We start from the raw sequence: 26,635 nt of genomic DNA on the forward strand, positions 1-26,635 counted from the left end.
TAGACAATACTGCTCAAGTTTAAAGGTGGTTAAATGTTCCCCTGAATCACAGCTTCAAGGCACCATTTCCACCCAGGCTCCCAAATCCTACTAAGGTTTTCTACCACCTGGCTTTGGTTTATCAACAGAGCCTGTACACCAACAAGAATTTTTGAAAGCTGCACATTCCTAATGAGATGAGTCATTTTGCTCACTCATCTTACCTGTGAGTAAAAACAATGAAATGTGAGAGTATCCTGCAGTTCTAGAGATAAACCTATTACATACAATATAGGTATGATTGCATTCTACTGGGGGCAGAAATTACCTTTTATTTAACTCTGCACCCCCAGCACATAGCATTCTGCCTGACACATGGTAGGCACTTAATAAATGTCTACTGAGTGAAAAAACGAACAAATGAACAAACACAGAACCTCTGATTAAAAGCTAAAAACCAGTGAGCATTAGTTTCCTAAGTCCACTATAACAGATTACCACAAACTAGGTTTTAAAACAGTAAATCTTTATTCTCTCACAGTTCTACAGGCTGGAAGTCCAAAATCAAGGTGTGTGCTGAGTGGTGCTCTCCCTAGAGGTTCTAGAGAAGGAACTGTTCCACACCCCTCCCCCAGCTCCTGGTAGCCTCAGGCATCTTGACCTGGGGCTCTATAGCTCCAACCTCTGCTTTCACATTATCTTTTTGTCTGTGTGTCTTCTTCCCTGTTCTTCTCTTATACACTTGTGATTGGATTACCAGGATGATCTCATCTCAAGATCCTTAACTTAATGATATAGGCAAAGACCCTTTTTCCAAATAAGATCACATACACAGGCTCCAGTGGACCTATCTTTTAGGGGGCTGGGGGCATCATTCAGGCCATGACAATAGGGTATAGTGTAATCTCAATTATTTTTTAAATACATAGTGTGTGGAGGAGTAGAGAGTAATAAGAAGAGGAGAAAACAAAGTTACAAAGATGGGAGAGAAAAGGCAGTACTAAAATGCCTTCACAAGTTCACTGTAGTTCACTCTGATCTGGATAATGGAATCAAGAGAAATTTCTGTATTTTCTGTATACTCTTTTAAGTTTTCTTAATTTTCTACCCACAAAAGACAGATAATATACCAACCTAAAATGCATGGGTTGTTTTTGGATTGGAAGAATCAACATTGTGAAAATGACTATAGTACCCAAAGCAATCTACAGATTCAATGCAATCCCTATCAAACTACCAATGGCATTTTTCACAGAACTAGAACCAAAAATTTCACAATTTGTATGGAAACAAAAAAGACCCTGAATATCAAAGCAATCTTGAGAAAGAAAAACGGAGCTGGAGCAATCAGGTTCCAGGATTTCAGACTATACTACAAAGCTACAGTAATCAAGACAGTATGGTACTGGCACAAACAGAAATATAAATTAATGGAACAGGATAGAAAGCCCAGAGATAAACCCACGCACATATGGTCACCTTATTTTTGATAAAGGAGGCAAGAATATACAATGGAGAAAAGACAGCCTCTTCAATAACTGGTGCTGGGGAAACTGGACAGATACATGTAAAAGAATGAAGTTAGAACACTCCCTAACACCATACACAAAAGTAAACTCAAAATGTATTAAAGACCTAAATATAAGGCCAGACACTATAAAACTCTTAGAGGAAAACATAGGCAGAACACTCACATGACATAAACCACAGCAAGATCCTTTTTGACCCACCTCCTAGAGAAATGGAAATAAAAACAAAAATAAACAAATGGGATCTAATGAAACTTAAAAGCTTTTGCCCAGCAAAGGAAACCATAAACAAGATGAAAAGGCAAGCCTCAGAATGGGAGAAAATATTTGCAAATGAACAACTGACAAAGGATTAATCTCAAAAATATACAAGCAGCTCATGCAGCTCAATATCAAAAAAACAAACAACCCAATCCAAAAATGGGCAGAAGACCTAAATAGACATTTCTCCAATGAAGATATACAGATTGCCAACAAACACATGAAAGAATGCTCAACATCACTAATTATTAGAGAAATGCAAATCAAAACTACAATGAGTTATCACCTCATACCAGTCACAATGGCCATCATCAAAAAATCTACAAACAATAAATGCTGGAGAGGGTGTGGAGAAAAGGGAACCCCCTTGCATTGTTGGTGGGAATGTAAATGGATACAGCCACTATGGAGAACAGTATGGAGGTTCCTTAAAAAACTGAAAATAGAACTACCATATGACACAGCAATCCCACTACTGGGCATATACCCTGAGAAAACCATAATTCAAAAAGAGTCATGTACCACAATGTTCACTGCACATCAATTTACAATAGCTAGGACATGGAAGCAACCTAAGTGTCCATCGACAGATGAATGGATAAAGAAGTTGTGTCACATATATACAATGGAATATTACTCAGCCATAAAAAGAAACAAAATTGACTTATCTGTAGTGAGGTGGATGGACCTAGAGTCTGTCATACAGAGTGAAGTAAGTCAGAAAGAGAAAAACAAATACTGTATGCTAACACATATATATGGCATCTAAAAAAAAAAAAATGGTTCTGAAGAACCTAGGGGCAGGACAGGAATAAAGATGCAGATGTAGAGAATGGACTATGGAATTGAGGACACTGGGAGTGGGAAGGGTAAGCTGGGAAGAAGTGAGAGAGTGGCATGGACATATATACACTACCAAATGTAAAATAGACAGCTAGTGGGAAGCAGCTGCATAGCACAGGGAGATCAGCTCGGTGCTTTGTGACCACCTAGAGGGATGGGATAAGGAGGGTGGGAGGGAGACACAAGAGGGAGGAGATATGGGGATATATGTATATGTATAGCTGATTCACTTTGTTATACAGCAGAAACTAACACACCATTGTAAAGCAATTATACTCCAATAAAGATGTTAAAAATAAATAAATAAATAAATAAATGAATGAATGAATGAATGAATGAATGAAATGCATGGAAGAAATGAAGCCATTGAGATTATCTCAGGAGATCTAAAGCAAAATGCCCTTGTAGTAGAAATGTGTATACAGTTCATCAGCAGTAAGTAGTTAATTGACAAATGCTGTCAAAACATTTGTTTGGTTTGGTATAGACAACCAGCGGGCTCTGACTGAAACCAAATTTACTCACTATAATATTATGATCTCTTTCAGCTTTCAGATTTTAAGACCTTAAGAAGGTTTTACAGTATTAAAGTTAATGTTCTAAAATCTCCAAGGCCTCTGTGGTTTAGGTTTAGGCTTGTTTTTTCAAAAGAAATTCTAGATCTCTCCCTATGACAACAGAGAAGAGATACATAAACCTATTTTTGAAAAAGAGAATCAAGTTTTAAATGTTACATAGAATGTGGTGTAGTTTTAACTTCCATTGTCATCTCAGATAAGTGGGTCCTAGCTCCAGAAGAGCCTGCTATTTTGGTGAGCAGCTGCATGGGTTTGAGTTCAGGGCCAAGGCAGAACCAAACTACTCTGATTAATAAAAAGGAGACAAATATGAGGGGCCCCAGATACTGAGAGGAGACTGGAGACAGCTATACTGAGCACTGAATGGGGCAAGGAGAGATGATAAAGGCCAGCAGCAGAGAAAGAGAACTTTGGGGAAGAAAAATGTCAAAATGGGATTTCATACTGTTTGCTATGGAGTTTGTGAAATAAATTTCCTCATTTATATCCCCCACAAAGTCTTCATTCAACTCTACCTTGCTCTCTAATGCTTTCACCTGGGGGGTTCTTCAAGGGAGCTTTAAGAGGAGAAAAAGAGAGCCACTAACATCTGGGTTATATAAACTTTAAAAAGAAATTAGGAGATGCCACTGAAAAAAAACCCATGTGCAGAGTTTTGAAAGTACTATAATTTCCTGTTATTTCAAGATGCACCTCATTTGGGGAAACAGTCACCATGTAGAAATTCAACACAAAAAAATGTATTCATGCAATGTAATAATTGATTACAATGGAAAATCACTTATAAGAACTACAACAGTGTCACGGCTCACATACAGAAACCAGCGCATTGGCAAATGGACGCTTCCATTTGCAAAGCTGACATGCAGAATCGCCCAGGAAGTGATCAGTCCAAGACTTAAGAAACTGAAATTAATTTATTGGGGGTGAAACTATTTTTGAAACACTTTTACTCTGAGTTAGCACTGTGAGCTAAAAATTAAATCAATTTTAAACCATTTGCACTGAGTCCAAAAAGTACTGAGACTACTCCCATTAGTTTGCTTTTGAATTCATTGTCATTTAAGCCCATAATAGTGTGTTTTATTAACACTGTTTAAAAAAAGAATCAATATTTTTCACCTCAAATTTTCCTTTCAAATATCCAGATTTCTTCATATAGACCCTGAATAGCAGTCCCCTAGACCCAATGGCACCATCAAAACATAAATTATCTACATGCGCTAGAGGTAAAAAAAAAAAAACAGTTGGTGCTCTGCCTTGTGTTTAACCACAGAAGTCTCCAATCCCCCTGCAAGTCCACAGGCCCTGATGAAGACGAAATAACTCAAAGCAGGGTTCATCTGTTCTCCCATGTAATCAGTAGAATTCCAGAACCTTGCACGTTCCCACTCCCCCACTTACAAGAAGCACACAGACATACTAAATATGTGTCAGCTTCAGATTCATTAAGTTCAATGACCTTGGGCATTTTTTGTTGAGGGAGCTCAAGGACAAAAAGAGCATATTTAATAAGAATAATAAGCCACTCTTACCCAAGACCAACATTTTGGATCAAATCCAATACAGGGGGATAACATCCATGAATTACTCCTCTCCTGATTTAGGTATTGCCAAGAATTCAACAGCAAATGATAGTGTTTTTGACCACAGGTCTACATACCTCTAATCTGGGAGGACAAAGAAGATGGGAAGAGTTCCTTCAGAGCTGCCTGAGAGGATCTGCTAGCCACACTTCTGAATCTCTGCCCAAATTTACTCAGGGAATTCTGCAAACCAAAACTGATGCAGATACTTTACAGATGAGTGCAATATAGCTAGTAATTGCAATATAAAACTTATATTCAAACTGTTTTAAATTATTGATGTTTGGGGATTTACATGTGTCACTAATACATTTTTTAAAGCAGAACATTTTGGGGTTTTTTTCATATTGTGCTATGATTAAGAAAAGATAAACTTGAAACTTGATGGTTGGTGGTCTGACATGAAACCCTTGTTTCTGGAAACTCCCATGTGTGACGGAAGTGAAACCTCCCATGCTTTAGTCAATATGCCCAACCTGTTCCTGCTCACACTTAAATCTTCTGATAAAAGTTGCTATCAGTAGACTGAGTAATAATGCTTCAAGTTCCAATTACTTAATATAGGAAATAACAGGTTCAATGTAATCATTCTCAGTGGATTTTGTAAATATATCACAAAAACCCAGTCTTATGGAAAAGGGTAACTATCAATTTAGAAAGATGAAGAAACTATACTTTAAAATTAAAAACGGAGTAAATATCAAGCAATAGGGAAATGGTTCTGTGAATTATAAGACATGAACTCAAAGGAATGCAGCCCTTAAAACTGCAGCCCTTAAAAATTAGGTATATAAAGACAATAGAAAAAGATTTGGAAAACGGTAATGATATGATGTGAAGTAAAAACAGAAGGAGGTCTTTAAAAAAGAAAAAACAAAAAACAAAAAAAACGGAAGGAGGGAATTCCCTGGCGATCCAGTGGTTAAGACTTGGTGCTTTCACTGCTGAGGGCCCGAGGTTTGACCCCTGGTCAGGGAACTAACATCCCACGAGCCACGTGGTACAGCCAAAAAACAAAAAGTAAAAAGAGAAGGATAAAAACATATACACACAATTATGAGAAATCTTGGCATAGAAAAAAAAAGACAGAAAGGAAATATAAGAAAATAGTAATAATTACTTTTGGATAGTGGAAGCATGAATGTTATTTTCTTCCTTCTATTTTTTCCTATTTTCCAAATTTCTCTTAATGAACATATGCTACTTTTATAATGGAAAAAACCCCTACATACTAAAGAAAAAAATGAAACGAAATTTTCTATCCTAATATCCAGTGGGAGTTATCACTTAAACCAGAAAAGTTGATTAAACAAAGAGAAAATTTGCACCTACTGAAATAATATATTTGTTTGCATAATTATGCAGCATCCAGGAATACCAGACTTGAAGAGTACAGACAATACTCTGCAGTAAAGAAAGCCCTTGTCTCTCCCTATAAATACTCACAGTTTCCAAATGAGAAATGATTGAAGAAGATTGATGGGAAGAGTTCTGTGAAAGAGCCTGGGAGATTTAAGCCAAGTGTACCAAAGCTCAGGAAAGTATAAAATGGAATTTGTTACACAAAAAGCTGATGGGCGAGAGCAATTTGAAATCTAGAGAAGGCGGGAAAACATCCCATCTGAAAGAGGGACGATTGCACCAGAGGATCTGAGCTCAGATTGTTCTAATGCACAAGTGTAAGTTCAGAAGATGTTAGGGAAGTAAAAAATACTAAGAAAAAGTAACGCTGACTTTATTTGTTCATAGTGACACGAGCCACTATGCCGACAGCCAGCAAGATCAAACAGAGAATCCTGAGCTGGGAATCCAGAGGCCAGGCTTATAGCATAGAGCTCATTTTCTTCTCGGCTCAGTTCTCTCACCTGTAACTAAGAGCAGTGCCATCCAATAGAAATAGAAGGCCAGCCACAAATGTGGACCACAAAGGTAATCTTAAATGTAAAATAGATAGCTAGTGGGAAGCAGCTGCATAGCACAGGGAGATCAGCTCGGTGCTCTGTGACCACCTAGAGGGGTGGAATAGGGAGGGTGGGAGGGAGACACAAGAGGGAGGATATATAGGGATGTATGTATATGTATAGCTGATTCACTTTGTTATACAGTAGAAACTAACACACCATTGTAAAGCAATTATACTCCAATAAAGATGTTAAAAAATAAATAAGTAAATAAATAAATTTTCTGGTAGCCACATTTAAACAAGTTTTTCAAAAGGTAAATTTAATTTTAATAATATGTTTTATTTAACCCAATGTATACAAAATACTATAATTTCAAAATGGAATCAATATAAAACAAATTATTAATGATATATCTTACATACTTGGTACTATGCCATCAAAATCTTGTATATACTGTATACTTAATAACACATCTGAATTTGGACCAGCCTCATTTCAAGTGCTCAAGAGCCACATGACACTAACAGCTACCTAGCTGGGTAGCAGAAGACCTCCACACTCCTTCCCTTGTCCCAAATCCATACGACTAGAAATGCTGATGGGACAGAACAAAAATTGGAAGTTGCATAACTACATGAAAGTCAGAAAATGATTCAGAGTTGAGGACAACACATGTAATGGGGAAAGAAATAAAAGATGAAAATGAGAAAAATTAAATTCTGAACTTCTGAAGGAAAGAAAAATATGGCAAAATAATTATTGATTGGCCATGTGTTTGACTAAAAATGTGAGCCTTACTACAAAAAAAAATGTAAATCAGCATTACAGAATTATTCCTTTGTGAGGATTTATGTGAAAAACTATGCTTATCATTTTAAAAAATTAATGGAATTCCTTCCCTTGGATGTCTTTTAAAATTTGAGAGATACAGGCATAGAGATACAAGTGTAGGTAAAGAGATGGCCTTGACTAGAGGTTCTCAATTGTGTCTGCATAGTAGAATCATCTTGGAAACTTTATAAAACACCAGAGCCTCCCCTGCAAGCTCCTCATTTACTTGCTCTGGGCATGGGTGGGGTACAGATACAATGGGCAGCCCAGGTTGAGGAGTGTCATATGGGATGACCTCTGCGGGAACTTTCAGACTCCCTCTCACTGCCCCTCACCTGCCCAGGTGCTCTCATGGTGGCCAGTGGCCCGGGTTGTTAGCATAACCTGAGAAACCCTCAAGAGAAACACTAAGTATCTCCTGGTACGTTTTCCACAGGTTCAGTCAGCAGATGGCACTCGTAGCCTGGGGGAGAATGTGCACTTCCTATACAGCAGGTACAGTAATTTCTAGAAATTGGAATTGTTCGCTTCTACTTAGTTTTAAAACTTAAGACACCAAAAGATTTTATCAAAGGCTAATTCAACACCTATTTCTTAAGCACTTTCGCATATTTAACAGATTGTAGATACAGAAGATTGGTCCTGACTGGAAAGGAATATAAGTAACAAAACCTTGAAAAGGAAGGTTATAAAGGGAGAGTTTTGTCTCTCTAATTATTGTGTGGCATAAGTTTACATTGTTCATTCGCTTGCACAATGCTAAGAACATAGATGAATAATGCTCCAGGCACTAAAAGTGAGGATATATATATTTATTCACATATATATTACATTTAGATAAAATATATATATATATATATATATTATGTTTATATTTCTATAATTGTGTACAAAGCCCTTCAAATGCAAAATAAATAGAGAAGAAGTGGTCAGACCACAAAGTCTACATTTACACATCACAACACGAGTAGGTAAAAGTCTAATTTAGGCTCTTACTTGCCATGGAACTCTGGACAAGTCATTCCTTTTCTAGGCCTTAATCTCTCCATCTCTAAAAAGAGGCACTATCACCCACACCCTGGGGTTTTATGAGAGTTAAATGTGGAAGCACTGGAGCCCACACATGGTAGTCACTGAATAAACATGTGTTGAATCTGAATGTAAATGCCATGTTCCTTGCTTCTGAGCGCAGAAGAAGGGAGACCTGAAGGCCAGAATGACAATTAATTGCCCAGAGTAGCACATCGATCACTTACATAGACCAGGTTTCCTGACTGGTGCTTTCATCGTACCCCCTTTCCCTCAGGAATCTCCTCCCCGAAGCTGACCATGCCTCCCCTCCCTCCAGGACAAGCCAGTGAAGGCTCCTGCCCTAGCATGAACCTCAAGTCCAGAAGCCCTCTGCCAGAAGCACACAGGGAAGCCACAGTGCTTAGCAGTGCCCACCCCAGTGTGATACCCACATCCAGCAACATCTGGATGCCTCTGATCCCCTCCAGGCTTTTTACTTTATCCGTGCATCATGACCCATTGGTGTCTAGCATAGACCCAAAAGCACTTTCCTAACATTTTCCATTAACATTGCCATGGGGTTAAGTATGCATTAACTACTGTCTTAGATCAACTTCCCTAAAAGCAGATCCTGAGATGAGGATTCATATGTAAAGGGTTCCTTAGGAAATCACTTCTGGGAGAAACTGGTAAGGAAGATGAGAAGCAACGCATGGAAGGGGAAGAAGCCACGCAAGGGTATGACTGCAGGCAAAGTCCCATCCTCAGCCTGATCTCAACAGGCACTTGGGGTGCTAATTGCACCTCAGAGCTTGTCCAACTTGAGGCAGGGGTGCTGCTCTTTCTTACTCCTGCACCAATCGGTCATTGGCTCCAGTAGCCCAAGGACAGTGCTCTGAAGAAAGTAGCAAATAATGCAGACAGGAGCTGAGGGTGAGCACAGGAAGACAGTAGTGGTCTGTGCAGAGCGCTGAGAGCATCCTCTGCGACCACCAGCTCCAAAAGAGGACTCAGAGCTCCCTGGGCTATCTCAAATCTAAGCCCATTTGATTTCTCCAACTTCTCAAATTCCAAGAAGTGAAAAGCCAGTCTCCATAGCCTGAGAACATTCTGAAAAGACCAAAACCCCAGCCACTGGAATTGGCTAGTAATGGGACTCAGCAAAATTTTACAGATCAAGCTCCTCTGGTAGATTGCCCTCTCAGCAAGAATACTTGTTACTGCTCAGCTTGAAAATTCCATAGACACTGTGCTAGGCTCAAGGGACACAGACATGATCAAGAGAGATGCCCTAAAGGAGCTCACAGTAGAAGGTAATCTTACAAATGGAAAGTCTTGCGTGATTTTTAACCGAATCCTAAAGAATACTCCATTCTCAATGATGTGTGCTTCTACTTTCAACATCACAGGATCAGCAACAATACTTTTCAAAACATCACCCCATATCAAATTACAAAGAGATGTTACCTCATAAGGAATAGACAAGAAGCTAAATGAAACCACAAGAAAGTAAGACCAATGCTACTTCTAATTATAATGACAATGACAGCTAGCATGTGTGGGACACATACAATCATCAAGTTTCTGAATATCTAGGTTACTGGATATTCCCATGGCCTCCAGGTAGAGGTGTCAATATCTATCACTGCCCAAATAGTGTCACAAAATTTAACTGGTAATTTGAGAGACATTAAAAGATATGCTCAGGCTATTAGTTCAAATTCATTATGTAATTGTACATATTTTTAACATACTTCATGAGAGATGATACTTCAAAGTAATGAGACTGATTATCAAATGTTCCTTGGGGAATTAGTCAGATCATATTGTCAGATGTAATTCCCAGTCAGAACTGCAGGGCTTGAGAAAATCAGGATAGGCCACAGTCCAGCTCAAAGTCACACACTACATTAGCTTACAAAGAGTCACCACCTCTTAAGAACTTGCTCAAGACCATAGAATTACTCAGGGTCAGGACTAAACTCAAGTCTCCCTGAGTGCAAAACCCATACTTTTAAACACCATGCTGTAGTGGCAACAATTCAAAACCTGCTGACATTGGAAATGAACCACATGGTTCCAGACATCTTTATGGCTTATCCGTGTCACGTCAAGATCACACTTTCAGAGGATGTGTTTCTACAACTGTGGTTTTAGATTAAGATCATTTTTTTTTCACTGTGCATTTAATGCCATTTTCTAAAATAATCCAATAAAGGAAAACTATATGTATCCATTACATTATTAATAATCAGTCAATGTTTTGGTTGCAGAAGGAGATTAATTACTATAATCCTACCCGTTATTGTCTAGACTACCTAGCCCCTCTTGATATCCATTTCTTGGAATTTTCTATCTCATGTGATTAATACGTTTTATGATATTCCCTTTAAAAATTACATTCTTCACAGTATCCAAGTGCTTCCAAATCATCAGCAGATGTGACTGACTGCCAGATTAAAGTACAATGTTAAAAATTTACTTTGTCACATGTTAAAAAAAAGGGACAAAGAAAGAGACTAAGAAACATGGAATGAAGGTTTGAAATTTCCCTTTTTGCTAAGTTTTCTGGAGGTGTTTTTGCTGTTGTTTGTGTATAAATACATATTTTAAACCATTTCAGATTCAAGAACCATTCCCGTATATATTTCTTTATAGATGGATGAATTTAACAGCAATTCAAAATCTGTGTTATGGTGGATAATTCCTTCTAAACTCAACTATCAAGTTAATAAAAAATGCTTATCACTATCACTTGATATGTGTTGAAGTCTCTCTAGCAATATTCCCAGAAATTACCAAAGCAAATTATTCAAATACATTAAACATCTGCTACAAACATCACATGTGTGCCAGTTCTAAATAGTATTAGATCTAGAAATGAAAAGTAACAATAATATGTCTGTGTTCCACAAAGGAAACGCCAAAGGAATTTGAAGTAAAAGTTGAGTAGGTAGCACAAGCATTTGCTGAACTTAAAAAAGAGCCATGAAGATACAAAGGACTTACACTGTAATTTTTAATAAGTTAAAGGGGGAGGGGCTTCCCTGGTGGTGCAGTGGTTAAGAATCTGCCTGCCAATGCAGGGGACACGGGTTTGATCCCTGGCCCGGGAAGATCCCACATGCCGCGGAGCAACTAAGCCATGCGCCACAACTACTGAGCCTGCGCTCTACAGCCTGCGAGCCACAACTACTGAAGCCCACGCGCCTAGAGCCCCTGTTCTGCAACAAAAGGAGTCATGACAATGAGAAGCCTGCGCACCGTAACGAAGAGTAGTCCCTGCTCGCTGCAACTAGAGAAAGCCCGCGCACAGCAACAAAGACCCAACACAGCCAAAAATAAAAGCAAATAAATAAATTTAAAAAAAAAAGTTAAAGGGGGAAAGAAACATATATTCAATTAAATGAGAAAGCCACCAATTGTCCAGACCTGTTTTGTGACCAGACATCTTAAAAATAGCATAAAGAATATATTTCTTACTTGCTGTCAATGAGCACTTCAGATTGCCGATTATTCACTTGATTATCACTCTTGTGGCGAAACTGAAAATCAAAGTGTTTGTGAAAAAACATATTAAATCATACTTTGTCAGCACAAATAGGGACACTGAAAATACTTTGAGTTCATCTGCTTGGACAATATCACCATCGGTCTAAAATGAGCATGACTTATGCTTACCTTGGACCCAGCTCCACGTGTTCTAAATCTGAATCAAGACCCTTCCCACTAAACTTCATTCTAGGTGTCACCAATGCAACAAGTCTAGCCACATGCTCTTCCAATTCCCACACATTTATAGTTGCTTTGAAGAAGACAATGTGCCCTTTACTCTGTCACACAGTTCCAGAGAAAACCATACATTAATTTTGATGTCTTCAACAGGGAATGGGGCTTCCATTTCTCTCACATATGTGCTCAATACTTTACTGGAACATCATTCATTCTGTTTTATGGATTTCTTTGAAGTCAAGCAATTACTTGTAACAACATGTATTCTTGTTCTCCAGAAATTCTAATTGTTAACAGTGATCTTATGAAATACTGAGCATTTAAAACAAAAATCAGAATACAATACTGAACCACATTTGGTGTGGATTTATGTTTTTATGCCCAAGTGATCCTATTTCTTATTTTGTATTCCAGTAATGAAAATATCTTATATTGCTTAGAAGAATCCACATATTATGAGCCTTCTACTAAACTCATAAATTAGCGGCCATTCAGATGAGGCTTTCTACATGAGCTGCCAAGACCAGATAGTAATAGGCTAAAGTAGAGATAAGATGTTATTTCAATCAATTAGCCTAAATGCACAGATGAACAGGAGATAAGAAATTTTGATTTTATATATTATAATCATCAGGATTATTACTTTTTCCTTTAAAAAATAACTCATAATATTGTATCAATATCACAATATATAAATTGCTTCCATCAGCCCTTCCCTTTTTCAACGTCCCTCCCAAATTCATCCCAATCTTTCTATTAGACTGTGCTCAGTGTCTACAATTACACTGATTGCCAGGTATAAGTCAATGAGTATTACTAGGGAAAAAAAGATACTTAGCATTGGTTAACATGAAAAGAGTTTATAGTATTAGTAGAGGAGTAAGTTAAGCCAGCCCATCATTGGCGTGCAAACTTCTTTCCACCAACACTGCCATAGACGGGGAACATCATTTTGACAGAATATATAATTCGACAGGGGTGGAGAGTCTCTGCTCCTCCATACCTACACCCTGTCCTTCTACACTCTGCCCTGTGCCAGGGGAAGCTGACCTATTTAATCCTTGCCCTTTGGCTATTGATCGGGCTTGGCCAATAGGTGGTACTGACAGAAACTCATGGGGCCAGAGGAGAGGAAAATGGGGTATGTATTCCTGGCTTCTTTTGAGCTGAGTCAGCAGTGGCCACTTCCTCTACAGGTAGCCCTCAGCTACAGCTCCAGGTCCAGCAATTGCTTCCTCCTTTTGCTCCTTCAGGTCTAGAAGTAGTATTGCCACCTATGTTGTTGCTACCCTATGTGCTTTTTCTCACTCACAACCCTTTAAGTAGTCCCTTCATTATTAATCTTTCTCCAATCTACCCCCATTCCAAGGCGACATCTCTTTCCTGCCAAGACCCTGACTAACCAGCACACACTATCACAAAAATAAAAGCATATTCAAGCATTAACTGCAGAAGACACAAAAAGAGACTTAGTATTTAGTCACATCTGTATCTAACCTGAAAATAGTCCCCTAAATTGACTAGCTGTCATCACAGAAAAGGACCAAGCAGTTTACCACCTAAAAGCTGAGGGGCCCACTCTCTGGGCCTCAGGATGCTCAGGCTTTGCCAAGGGGTCTTGGCATTGGCACAGATGGAGTCTGGAAGGACTAGAAAAGGTAATCCCACGTATGAGTTCAGAGGAGATATAAATCTGTCAGTCACTGGCAAAGAGAGAGCTATTGAGGCTAGGGTGCATGCAATCATCACCTAGGAGAGAATAGAACTTGTCTGGACTTAGAATGTTTGGTTTGCCCAAGGCTTTGTTTTAAATCTTTGAATTTGAATGACCTTTGGATTATGGAGACTTCAAAACTTTCTGCTGTCTTATACCTTAATTATTTACATTAGTTGCCCGACTTTTGAAGTTATTTGATATTGTAATTTCTGGTATAATGAGCAGAGGATGTGAGAATGCCTAATATCTACCAACTCCCAAAACTTAGACACAGACTAGAGATAGAGGATAAATAATACTTCACTAGGTGGAAGCAGGTTTGTGATCCAATTCTGGTCTTACCACTAACTGGTTGTATGTTCATTAGAAAATCTTTAGTTCCTTACAGGCTTTAGTTTCCTCAAGTACAAAATGAGGGTGTGAGTCTAGTTATTGAAGCCCCCTTGCTATTATCATAAACAGGCTCTAGCTCTATGACATCTATTTTAATCATCAAATAAGTAACCATAGAGTTTCTTATGGTATTTACCAAAAGAGCTTCATTCAAAAATTTCAAATGGATCTCTATTTTCTACTTCTGAGAGGTCACAACTGAAACTGAGACCTTAGGAATGCTCAAAAGCAAATACTTACATAATCATCTGTGGCATCTTTGACAGCTGTCATAGTTACCACCAGGACCAAAGGTACAATGGTGGTAAACCAGGTCAAGGAGGAAATTTCTGGAATCAGCTGAAACAAATATTTCAAGTAGTTTAGGGCTTTTAAATTTCATAAAGATAGCTTTCAATTTTTGTCACTCAATTTTATGACTTGACAGAAATTAATGAAATGATATTCAGATATTTGTACAAATATGGAACAGCTTTTCAATAATTTAAGTGTTTGCACTCAGGTATAAGACACATAGAATAGAAGTGTCATTGAAACAATTTTCAGACTGCCTGACAAAAATTAAATTTTTATAGCAAGTTGAGAAGTAAGCTTCTTGAAATCTTTCACAAATGACGATCTTTCTCTAGGATGATAAATGTCACCTATCTTTTCTCAGCTTCTCATTTCAACTTTTCACAGTTTTACCAACTCCTTACCAATTCCCAAAGAGAGAATCCTTGAGCACTTACCTTGCACCAGACACTGTGCCAAGTACTTTTAGATATTATGTCATTTGATCCTCAGAGAAGTTTTTTGCATTAGATTCTGTGCCAGAGGTGTTTTGCACAAACCCAGAGTGCTTACATTCCATGTAAATAGCACCCTGAGTGCACAGCATAGAATACACTGTGAATGGCAGCCTAGAGTCAGGAAATGCCACGGCCCTGGGTATCATTTTCCCATTTTATAAAAAAGGTATCTGAGAAGTCAAACAACTAAGCCAAGAACATACACTGCTAAAACTTGAACCTAGGTCTATTTAACTCCAAAGCTTGGACCTGTACCTGTAAAGCCACCCATCTGAGAGAGACATAGTAACAGTTGACGTGACTCCCTTACAAAAGTAGTTTTCAAGTGGCGTTCATTTTGGAGCTACGTCAGGGCCATCAGGCGGGGAAGGATGGGTGGAGATGGTCAGTGTGTGGCAATCAGGCCCCATCGAAACAGCACTACAATAAATTTATTGTAGTGCTGTTTTATGTAATTTTATGTAATAACTTCCAAATAAAATTTAAAAAAAAAAACAAACCTCAAAAGCCTCTGAAGTACCAACGAAAATATTAGGCTGGGTGGCAGAAAAGCTGGATTCTAGTCTGAGTTCTATCATTAACTCATGGTAAAACCTTTACACCTCACTTAACTTCTCCAGGTCTCATTTCTTCACCAATAAAAGAAAGGAGGTTGTACTGAACCATCCCAAAGATCCCTTCCAGATATAAAACTCTCTGAACAAGAGCCTTTGGCCATAAATAAGAAACCCATTAGAGAAATGAGCTCAAAATTCTAGGACAGTGTAAAGGGTTCTATGAAGAAATCAAAATTCATGGGGGAAAAAGAAAGTCTCCTCAAAAATTGTAAGGTATACTTTCACTGCTTTTTTTTTCTTGTTCAGCATCCAGTTCTTCTCAACTCTATCCTTAATTCTTAAAGAACTACCCCACTCCTCTACTCTGAGTACACGTAATTTTGGTGGACTGATTCCATCCAGCTGGCTCCTAGGCTTTGGCATGTGATCTAGGTCAAGGCAATTCCTGAGCCACAGTGATTGATTTAGGATAGGAAGGTAACAGCATGGTCCAATTACAACTAATCCCAAGGCCTGCTGGAGCAACAGAAAAAGTGATTCATTCTCATTCTCTCTCTCCCTCTCCCTCTTTACTCTTCCTCCTCCCTCTTCCTCTCTCCCCTTCTCCCCCTCTGCCTCTGCCTCCCTTTTACATGGGAGTTGAAGCTAGGAGAATAAAAGTCTAAAGTTTTCAAGGAGCACCAAGTAGAGAGGGCCTGTAAAGTAAACATGGAGGAAGTAGAAAAAGAGAAGTCACATCCTGTTAAAATAGTTTGCCCATGAATTGTCATACATAAAATACACTAAGTGAATTTAGATGCCTACCACTTACAACCAAAAGATTCTTAACACAGTTATTCTATTGAATAAATAGTTATTCAATTAAAGAAAAAATAGCACTCACGGTATAATCCAGATTGTACATATCTAGTCCATCTTCTTATTTTCTATAATTAACACATAGCCCACTACATTCTGAATCTACCAGTTTGATCTGATTAAATCACTCTAAAGTAAATACTAGGTAAATAACTGGCTAACATGAGCTGTTTATATGTATGTACATTCTTTGATTTATGCCCTTTCTTCCTAAAATATCAATAAAAGTTGAAATTTCATTTAGGTTCAAATTTTAGTCAAATGGAAAGAAAAAGAAAGGTTTCTAACTACCAATTAACCACTCAAAACTATCAAAAAATAGTCACAGTGAAATAACATATAACATACACCATTTATTATATATATATATATAAAATTCATCATTGTTCTTAGATGCAAATGAAATTTGCCAGATTAAGTTCCACAAAGTACTACTCAGCTAGACTCTTTGCTTCAACTCTCTCAATACCCATACTGTGAATGTGATAGGGAGATAAAGAAAGGAAGGAGGCTATGAACAGTAATTATTAGGCTCTGGTTTGGTTCAAATAAAGTACAAGGCAGCATTTTAAAATGACCTCAGTGTTTAAAATGATGAATATACTAGTTTTTACCCATTCCTAGCCCTCCCATCCTTGTGGAGAGAAACAGCAATAATAACTAAATAATTAAAAATCTGATAAAGCTGATTTTCTCTAAGCATGAACATTTAGCTAAGTAAAATAACTTATTTTTTCAAGTTATATGAATATTTTAAACAAACAGATGATGAAGAAATACAACCTAAACATTACCTGTAAAATCAGAAGGAAAAGGAAATACACATTTGCCACTCTTTGAAACTGTTCAAATAAATTAATGGGCAAGAAGGTGAGAATGTTGTACTTGGATGTGTGGATACGATTATCCTGAAAAAGAAACAGCATCACATTAGTTTGGGGCGAAGCACTGCTCATTATCAAATAGTTCTAAACTTACAAGACTGAGCATGAGTTATGCCAGAGCAAGAAAGATAAGCCAACTATCTAGGAAATTTCAAACTCTGTGTGGGCCAAGGGTTTCATTTTTCCCAAGATGACACGCTCCTGATACTACGTGCAATTACTGTTCAACTCCATAAAATCATCCATGACTAAAAAATGTATCAAGTGCAAAAGTCTGCCCCTGACTTTTTTTATTCTTATGCTTCATTCATTTGGCAGTTATTTCTTGAGAACCTACTGTATGCAGACACTGAGCTCATGCTGGATCTCGTGAGGTAAGAAGGGACTTTAAGGATCACCTGGTTCACCTTCCCAAAGCATGACCCTTTAGATAACTCTGACAAGGGGCCCCTAGGTCTGTCTTTGAAAGTCTTCTGATAGGAAACTGACCACCTTGCCAGGCAGCCTATTTCCATTTCAGAATGGGAATTGCTAGAAAGGTCTTCATTATGAGAGACTCAAATCTGCCTCCCTGTAAATTTTGCCATATGCCAAATTCTATCCCTGGGGCCACCTAAATCAAGTCTAAGCCCTTTCCATGTTGACAACCTTCAAATACTTGAAGATGACTCATAGGACTCCCCTGTATCTTCTCCGCTATGATCTAGACATTGCCGAAACCCTCAGCCATTCTCCATGACTTTTCGTGGACATCTTTTCCAGGTCAGCCTCTTCTGCATCCATCCCAACCTTTCTGCATCTCTCTTAAAACATGGTGTCCAGAACTAAACACATACTGCAGATCTGCTTCAACTGGTCCGTGTACAAAAGAAACTTTGATGTTCCATATTCTGTATTATTGTACTAATATGCCTTAAAAATTCATTAGCATTTTGTCAATTAATCTCACTGTTTATTCATATTGAGGTTTTTTTAATTTTAGAATTTTATTTATTTTTTTATACAGCAGGTTCTTATTAGTTATCCATTTTATACATATCAGTGTATATATGTCAATCTCAATCTCCCAATTCATCACACCACCACACCCCCCTGCCACTTTCCCCCCTTGGTGTCCATACGTTTGTTCTCTATATCTGTCTCTCTATTTCTGCCCTGCAAACTGGTTCATCTGTACCATTTTTCTAGGTTCCACATATATATTCATATTGAGTTTTGATGAACTAAAATCTCTAGGTCATTTCTTCATAAATCACTATCAAATCAGGGCTCCTCTTCCTAAACATTCACAGTTGATTTTGTTTTAAATACTGATGATTTTTCATATATTCCTATTATACAAGCCAAATGAAAGCAATTAATCTTGAGTGTTCTATCCCAAAGTAGTAAACATTCCTCCCAGCTTTATGTCATCAAAAAATTTCAAACACATGCCTTTTATATAGTCTTCCAAAGTTATATAAAACTAATACATTAAAAAGTTCAGAGCTAAAAACCAAAAAACAATTTTTTAATTAAGGAAATAAAACTATGGCAAGCTACTAGAGACTTCTCCACAGATTAATGTTAATATCTTTTTCAGGTGTTTATATCTACCTAACTATATTCCCATGAGGCTTAACTCTATCTTATTCACAAAGATAGCAGGAGAAATTTGGGGTGACAGATCTTACTGACATTCAGAATCAACATACCCAGAGAATTTCCATCCACTAATATTTTAAAATGGAGGTTAGTCTGTGTGACCTATTTTTTTTTAATTTATTTTTTACTGAAGTATATTCTATTTACAATTTTGTGTTAGTTTCTGGTGTACAGCAAAGTGATTCATATATATATATATATATTCTTTATATATATATTCTTATGTATATGTTCTTTTTCATATTCTTTTCCATTATAGTTTATTACAGGATATTAAATATAGCTCCCTGTGCTATAGAGTAGGACCTTTCTGTTTATCCATTCTATACATAATAGTTTGCATCTGCTAACCCCAAACTCCCCATCTATTCATCCGCCACCCCCTCTTCCCCTTGGCAACCACAAGTCTGTGCTCTATGTCTGTGAGTCTGCTTCTGTTTCGTAGATAGGGTCATTTGTGTCATATTTTAGAATCCACATATAAGTAATATCATATGGTATTTGTCTTTCTCTTTCTCACTTACTTCACTTAGTATGATAATCTCTAGGTCCACCCATGTTGCTGCAAATGGTGTTATTTCATTCCTCTTTATGGCTGAGTAGTATTCTATTATATATATATATATATATATATATATATAAACCACATCTTCTTTATCCATTCATCTGTCAACGGACATTTAGGTTGCTTCCATATCTTGGCTATTGTAAATAGTGCTCAATGAACATTGGGGTGCATGTATCTTCGAATTAGAGTTTTGTCTGGATATATGCCCAGGAGTGGGATTGCTGGATCATACGGCAACTCTATTTTTAGTTTTTTGAGGAACATCCATACTGTTTTCCATAGTGGCTGCACCAACTTATGTTCCCACAAACAGTGCAGGAGGGTTCCCTTTTCTCCACAACCTCTCCAGCATTTGTTATTTGTAGACTTTTTTTATGATGGCCATTCTGACCAGTGTGAGGTGGTACCTCATTGCAGATTTGATTTACATCTCTCTAATAATTAGCGATGTTGAGCATCTTTTCATGTGCCTATTGGCCATCTGTATGTTGTGTTTGGAGAAATGCCTATTTAGGTCTTCTGCCCATTTTTTGATTGGGTTGTTTTTTGTTGCTGAGCTGTTTGTATATTTTGGAAATTAAGCTCTCTTCAGTCGCATCATTTGCAAATATTTTCTCCCAGTCCGTAGATTGTTGTTTCTTTTCGTTCCTGGTTTCCTTTGCTGTGCAAAAGCTTATAAGTTTGATTAGATCCCATTTGTTTATTTTTGCTTTTATTTCTATTGCCCTAGGAGACTGACCTAAGAAAACACTTGTATGATTTATGTCAGAGAATGTTTTGCCTATGTTCTCCTCTAGGAGTTTTATGATGTCACATCTTATATTTAAGTCTTTAAGCCATCTTGAGTTAATTTTTGTGTATGGTGTGAGGGTGTGTTATAACTTCATTGATTTCCATGTAGCTGTCCACCTTTCCCAACACCACGTGCTGAAGAGACTCTTTTCTCCATTGTATATTCACACCTCCTTTGTCAAAGATTGATTGACTATAGGTGTGTGGGTTTATTTATGGGCTCTCTATTTTATTTCATTGATCCATATGTCTGTTTTTGTGCAAATACCATGTGGTTTTGATGACTATAGTTTTGTAGTATTGTCTGAAGTCTGGGAGGGTTATTCCTCCTGCTTTGTTCTTTTGCCTCAGAATTGCTTTGGCAATTCTGGGTCTTTTATGACCCAGAATTGGGTTCCATATAAATTTTAGGATTATTTGTTCTAGTTCTGTGAAAAATCTCATGGGTAATTTGATAGGGATCACATTAAATCTGTAGATTGCTTTGGGTAGTATGGCCATTTTAACAATATTAATTCTTCCAATCCAAGAGCCTGGGATACCTTTCCTTTTCTTGAATCATCTTCAATTTCCTCTATCAATGTTTTATAGTTCTCAGAATATGTCTTTCAGCTCCCTGATGAGGTTTATTCTTAAGTATTTTTTTTGATGCGATTTTAAAAAGGATTGTTTTTTTGTATTCCCTTTCTGATATTTCATTGTTAGTGTAAGGAAATGTAACCAATTTCTGTATGTTAATCTTGTATCCTGCTACCTTGATGAATTTGTTTATCAGTTCTAGTAGTTTTTTGTATGGAGTCTTTAGGGTTTTCTATATATAGTATCATGTCATCTGCTTATAATGACAGTTTTACCTCTTCCCTACCAGTTTGAATACCTTTAATTTCTTTTTCTTGTCTGATTGCTGTAGCTAGGACTTCCAATACTATGTTAAGTGAGAGTGGACATCCTTGTCTTGTTCCAGATTTTAGCAGGAAGGCTTTTAGCTTTTCACCATTGAGTATTAATTTGGCTGTGGGTTTGTCATAAATAATTTTTATTATGTTGAGATATGTTCCCTCTATACACACTTTGGTAAGAGTTTTTATTGTGAATGGATGTCAAATTTTATCAAATGCTTTTTCTGCATCTATTGAGATGATCATGTGGTTTTTGTCTTTCCTTTTGTGGATGTGGTGTATCACATTGATTGATTTGCATATGTTGAACCATCCTTGTGACCCTGGGATGAATCAAACTTGATGATGGTGTATGATCTTTTTTATGTGTAGTGGATTCAGTTTGCTAATATTTTTTTTAAAGTTGTTTTTTGTTTTTTGTTTTAATTAATTTATTAATTTATTTATTATTTTTGGCTGTGTTGGGTCTTCGTTTCTGTGAGGGCTTTCTCTAGTTGTGGCAAGCGGGGGCCACTCTTCATCACAGTGCATGGGCCTCTCACTATCATGGCCTCTCTTCTTGCAGAGCACAGGCTCCAGACACGCAGGCTCAGTAGTTGTGGCTCACGGGCCCGGTTGCTCCGCAGCGTGTGGGATCTTCCCAGACCAGGGCTCGAACCCGTGTCCCCTGCATTAGCAGGCAGATTCTCAACCACTGCGCCACCAAGGACGCCCAGTCTGCTAATATTTTGTTGAGAATTTTTGCATCTTTAGTCATCAAAGATATTGGTCTGTAATTTTCTTTTTTGGTAGTGTTTTTGTCTAGTTTTGGTATCAGGGTGATGGTGGCTTCATAGAATGACTTTGGGAGTGCTCCCACCTCTTTAATCTTTTGGAAGAGTTTGAGAATGATCAATATAAGTTCTTCATTGCATGCTGGGTAGAATTCCCCAGTGAAGCCATCTGGTGCTGGACTTTTGCTTGCCAGGAATTTTTTTTTTTTTTTTTAATTACAGATTCCATTTCACTTCTAGTGGTGGGTCTGTTCAAATTATCTATTTCTCCTTGATTCAATTTTGGTGGGCTGTATATTTCTAGAAAGTTGTCCATTTCTTCTAGGGTGTCCAATTTGTTGGCATATAATTGTTCATAGTATTCTCTTAAAGTTTTTTTTTTTCCCGGCAGTATCGGTTTTTATTTCTCCTCTTTCCTTTCTTCTTTTGTTTACTTGGGTCTTCTCTCTTTTCTTCTTGGTGAGCTTGGCCAGAAGTTTGTCAATTTTTTACCCTCTTAAAGAACCAGCTCTTTGTTTTATCAATTTTTTTCTACTGTTTTTTTTTTAATCTCTATTTTATTTATTTCCTCTCTGATCTTTATTATCTCCTTCTTTCTGCTGACTTTAGGTTTTGTTTGTTCTTTTTCTACTTCTTTTAGGTGGTAAGTTAGGTCATTTATTTCAGACTTTCCTTATTTCTGGAGGAAGGCCTGTATCACTATGAACTTCCTCTTAGAACTGCTTTTGCTGCATCCCACAGATTTTGTATGGTTGTGCTTTCATTGTCATTTGTCTCAAGGTATTTTTTTTAATTCCTCTTTGATTTCATCATTGACCCATTGGTTTTTTTTAGTAGCATGTTGTTTAATCTCCTTGTAATCATTTTTTTCTCATTTCTCTTTCTGTGGTTGATTTCTAGTTTCATGCCGTTGTGGTCAGGAAACATACTTGAGATAATTTCTCTCCTCCTAAATTTGTTGAGGCTTGTTTTGTGTCCTAGTATGTGGTCAATCCTAGAGAATGTTCCATGTGCACTTGAAAAGAATGTGTATTCCATTAGTTTTGGGTGTAATATCATGAAAATATCGATTAAGTCTAACTGTTCTATTGTATTGTTTAGGATCTCTGTTGCCTTATTGATTTTCTGTCTGGAGGATCTGTCCATTGATGTGAGTGGGGTGTTAAAACCTCCTACTACTATTGCATTCTCATCAACTTCTCCCTTTACATCTGTTAGTATTTGTTTTATGTATTTGAGTGATCCTATATTATGTGCATATATGTTAACACATGTAATATCCTCTTCTTATATTGATCCTTCTCTCATTATATAGTGTCTTTCTTTATCTTTCTTTGTGGCCTTTGTTTTAAAGTCTATTTTGTCTGATATGAGTATTGCTATCCCTGCTTTCTTGTCATTTCCATTTGCATGAAATACCTTTTTCTGTCCCCTCACTTTCAATCTAGGTGTGTTCTTTGCCCTAAAGTAGGTCTCTTATAGGCAGCATATTGTAGACTCTTGTTTTTTTTATCCAATCTGCCACTCTATGTCTTTTGATTGGAGCATTTAGTCCATTGACATTTAAGGTAATTGTTGATAGATATGTATTTATTGCCATTTTAAACCTCGTTTTCCAGTTGGTTTTGTATTTATTCTTGTTCCTTTCTTTTTCTTTTTGTTCTTCCTTTTGTGGTTTGATGGTTCTCTTTTGTATTACGCTTGTGTTCTCTTCTTTTTGGTTTTTGTGAATGTATTGTATGCTTTTGATTTGTGGTTATCTTATTTTTCAAGTATGTTAACCCATTCCTATATCTACTTGCTTAGACTGGTAGTCATATGAGCTCAAACACATTCTTAAAAAAAATCTACATTTTCTTACTCTCTTCCCCACATTTTATTATCTTGATGCTCTTTTTTACATCTTCATGTATATCCTTCTGCTCTTCATTGTGGTTATCATCACTTTCACAAAATTTTTTAAAAATCTGTGTACTGGCTTAAGTGATTTACTTTCCAATTGTGATTTTCTCTTTCCTATAGATTCTTGCTTCTTTTCTACCTAGAGAAAACCTTTTAATATTTCTTTTAGGATACGTTTAGTATTGCTATATTCTTTTTAGTTTTTGCTTGTCTGAGAAATTCTTTCTCTCTCCTTCTATTCTAAATCATGATCTTGCTGGGTAGAGTATCCTAGGTTGCAGATTTTTCCCTTTCAGGACTTTAAATATATCTTGCTACTCCCTTCTGGCCAGCAACATTTCTGTAGAGAAATCAGCTGCTGGCCTTATGGGGGTTCCCTTGTAACTAACTCTTTTTCTCTTGCTACCTTTAGAATCTTCCCGTTAATTTTTGCCATTTTAATTATAGTATGTCTTGGTGTAGGTCTGTTTGGTCCATCTTGTTTGGGACCCTCTGTGCTTCTGGTACCTAGATATCTGTTTCCTTCTTTAGGTTTGGGAAGTTTTAAGCCATAATTTCTTCAAATACATTTTTGATCCCCTCTTCTCTTCTTCTCTTCTTACCTATTATGTGTAGATTGGCATGCTTTATATTATCCCATAGGCCGTGTATATTGCTTTCATCTTTTTTTTTTTTTTTCATTTTTCTTTCTGCCTGCTGTTCTGATTGGGTGATTTCCATTATTCTATCTTCCAGATCACGTATTCATTCTTCATTATTCAGTTTGCTACTTATTGCCTTTAGCTCAGCTTTCATCTTAGCAAATGAGTTTTCTAATTTTTCTTGGTTCCTCTTTATAGTTTCTAGTTCCTTTTTACGATAATCTGCATTTCTATCAACAGCCTTTCTTAATTCCTTCAGTATTTTTATTACTTCCTTTTTTAACTTGGAGTCTATTAGACTGGAGAGGTCTGTTTCATTGTTTGTTCTTTCAGGAGAATTCTCTTGATCTTTTAATTAGGAATGGTTCCTCTCCTTCACTTTACTTATATTTCTCTTACTCTAGGAGTTTAGGAGAAACAGTTATCTACTGTGGTCTTGGAGAGAGGTTTTTATGTGGGAGCATCCCTGTGTAGCCTTGAATGAGTCTAATATTTTTGGTGTGTGGGCTGCTTTTAGTATGGATGCCTGCTGCATCTTTCCTCAGTGTGTGCTGGACATTTTCTCTTTGGTAGAGGGTGTGACTTGTGTGGTGATGAGAGCCTGCACTGGATATTGAGGGCCTCCTCTTTGTTCTGTGACTGTCATAGTCCTGTCAAGGGCAGGGCCTGCTCCCCAGTTATTGGAGTAGAAGCCCCCAGATCCATTTCTGAGCTGTGGTGTTAGGTAGGCAGGACTAGAGCACTCCTGCTGGGGGACGAGCCACTGAGTATTCCTCCCCTGGAACTGTCCACCAGTGAGTACGCTCTGTGGTGTCGCCTGATACATGTGGTGTGGGCTCACAAAGTACACAGTCCTGCCTCAACTGTGGGAATGCAGGCAGTTGGCCCTGGTGTTCCTCCAGTGTTGTATTCACAAAGCCACCAGCGCAGATCCGTAGGTGCAGATCCACTGAAGTCAAGTACCAGGACCTCAGTAGTCATGCACCTGGACCTGCCATGGGAGCTATGGAAGCAGCCCAGACACGGCCCCACCTCCATGTGTGCACGCCTGCCCGCAAAGCCCACAGCTGCTAATGCCGGACCTGCCCCAGACACGGGAGCACCCGTAGTCCACTCGGATATCCTGCACGCACTGAGTTTACAAAGGCCCCAGTGGCTGTGGTGTAAAGCTGTGGATCGCACAGCCATGGAGAGAGGGCTCAGATTTCAGCCCTGCTTCCTACATCACGCAGCCCCTGGGGATCAGCTCTGATTTCAGCCCCACCTCCACCTGTGGGCAATCCACTGGCTCTTGCACTCTCCCAGAGCTCATAGAGGTGGAGCCACACCCGCTGTGAGCACACCAAGAGTGAGGCTGCTATGGTGGGGGCCCCACTCCTCCCTTCATGCTCTCATTAACAATGGCACTTCACTTCTATGGTGGGCCTGGGCTCCTTCCATGTATACTCCCTGATTGCCACCTGTATCACACTCCAGCCACCTCAGGCTGTCTCTGTGCAGCCAATCCCAATCCTCTCCCTGGGTCTGTCCTTTGAAGTCTGAGTTTCAGCACTCAGCCCCCGCATGCACCAGCAGACATGCGTCTAGGGCTGGGGACAGAAGGGAGCTGGCACAGACCGTCTATACTGGTCTTTCTCTGTTCTGCCTGCTGCAAACCCACTGCTGCACTCTCCTCTGAGCCTCTGAAGCTCCCTTTCTGTCCCAGCTGATCTCTCCACCAGTGAAGCAACTTTCCAGGGTAAGGGAACCTCTCCTCTTTCACAGCTCGTTCCCAGAGAAACAGGTCCTATCCTGATCCTTTTTATTTTTTTTTTCTTTCATCCTACCAAGTTATGTGGTCATCTTTCTTGCAATTCTGGCTGTCTGAGATCTTTTGCCCACATTCAGTAGGTATTCTGTGAGAATGGTTCCACATGTAGATATATTTTTGATACAATTGTGGGAGGAGGTGAGCTCCACCTC

General features: G+C 38.1%; 1 protein-coding gene across 5 annotated transcripts in view; it reads right to left on the reverse strand.

The window, feature by feature from the left end:
* The window catches only part of ATP8B4 (ATPase phospholipid transporting 8B4 (putative)), a 315,749-nt gene that overhangs the window by 146,270 nt on the left and 142,844 nt on the right, over positions 1–26,635 (reverse strand). For all 5 annotated transcript variants that reach the window (XM_068551361.1, XM_068551368.1, XM_068551388.1 and 2 more), the window contains 3 exons: positions 17,365–17,478; positions 14,605–14,703; positions 12,006–12,067 (listed from right to left, as the gene is read on the reverse strand). In XM_068551361.1, the coding sequence (XP_068407462.1) occupies positions 12,006–12,067; positions 14,605–14,703; positions 17,365–17,478 (275 nt within the window). The remainder of the gene's footprint in view (positions 1–12,005; positions 12,068–14,604; positions 14,704–17,364; positions 17,479–26,635) is intronic.

Source organism: Eschrichtius robustus, chromosome 1, assembly GCF_028021215.1.
Source record: "Eschrichtius robustus isolate mEscRob2 chromosome 1, mEscRob2.pri, whole genome shotgun sequence".
NCBI lineage: Eukaryota > Metazoa > Chordata > Mammalia > Artiodactyla > Eschrichtiidae > Eschrichtius > Eschrichtius robustus.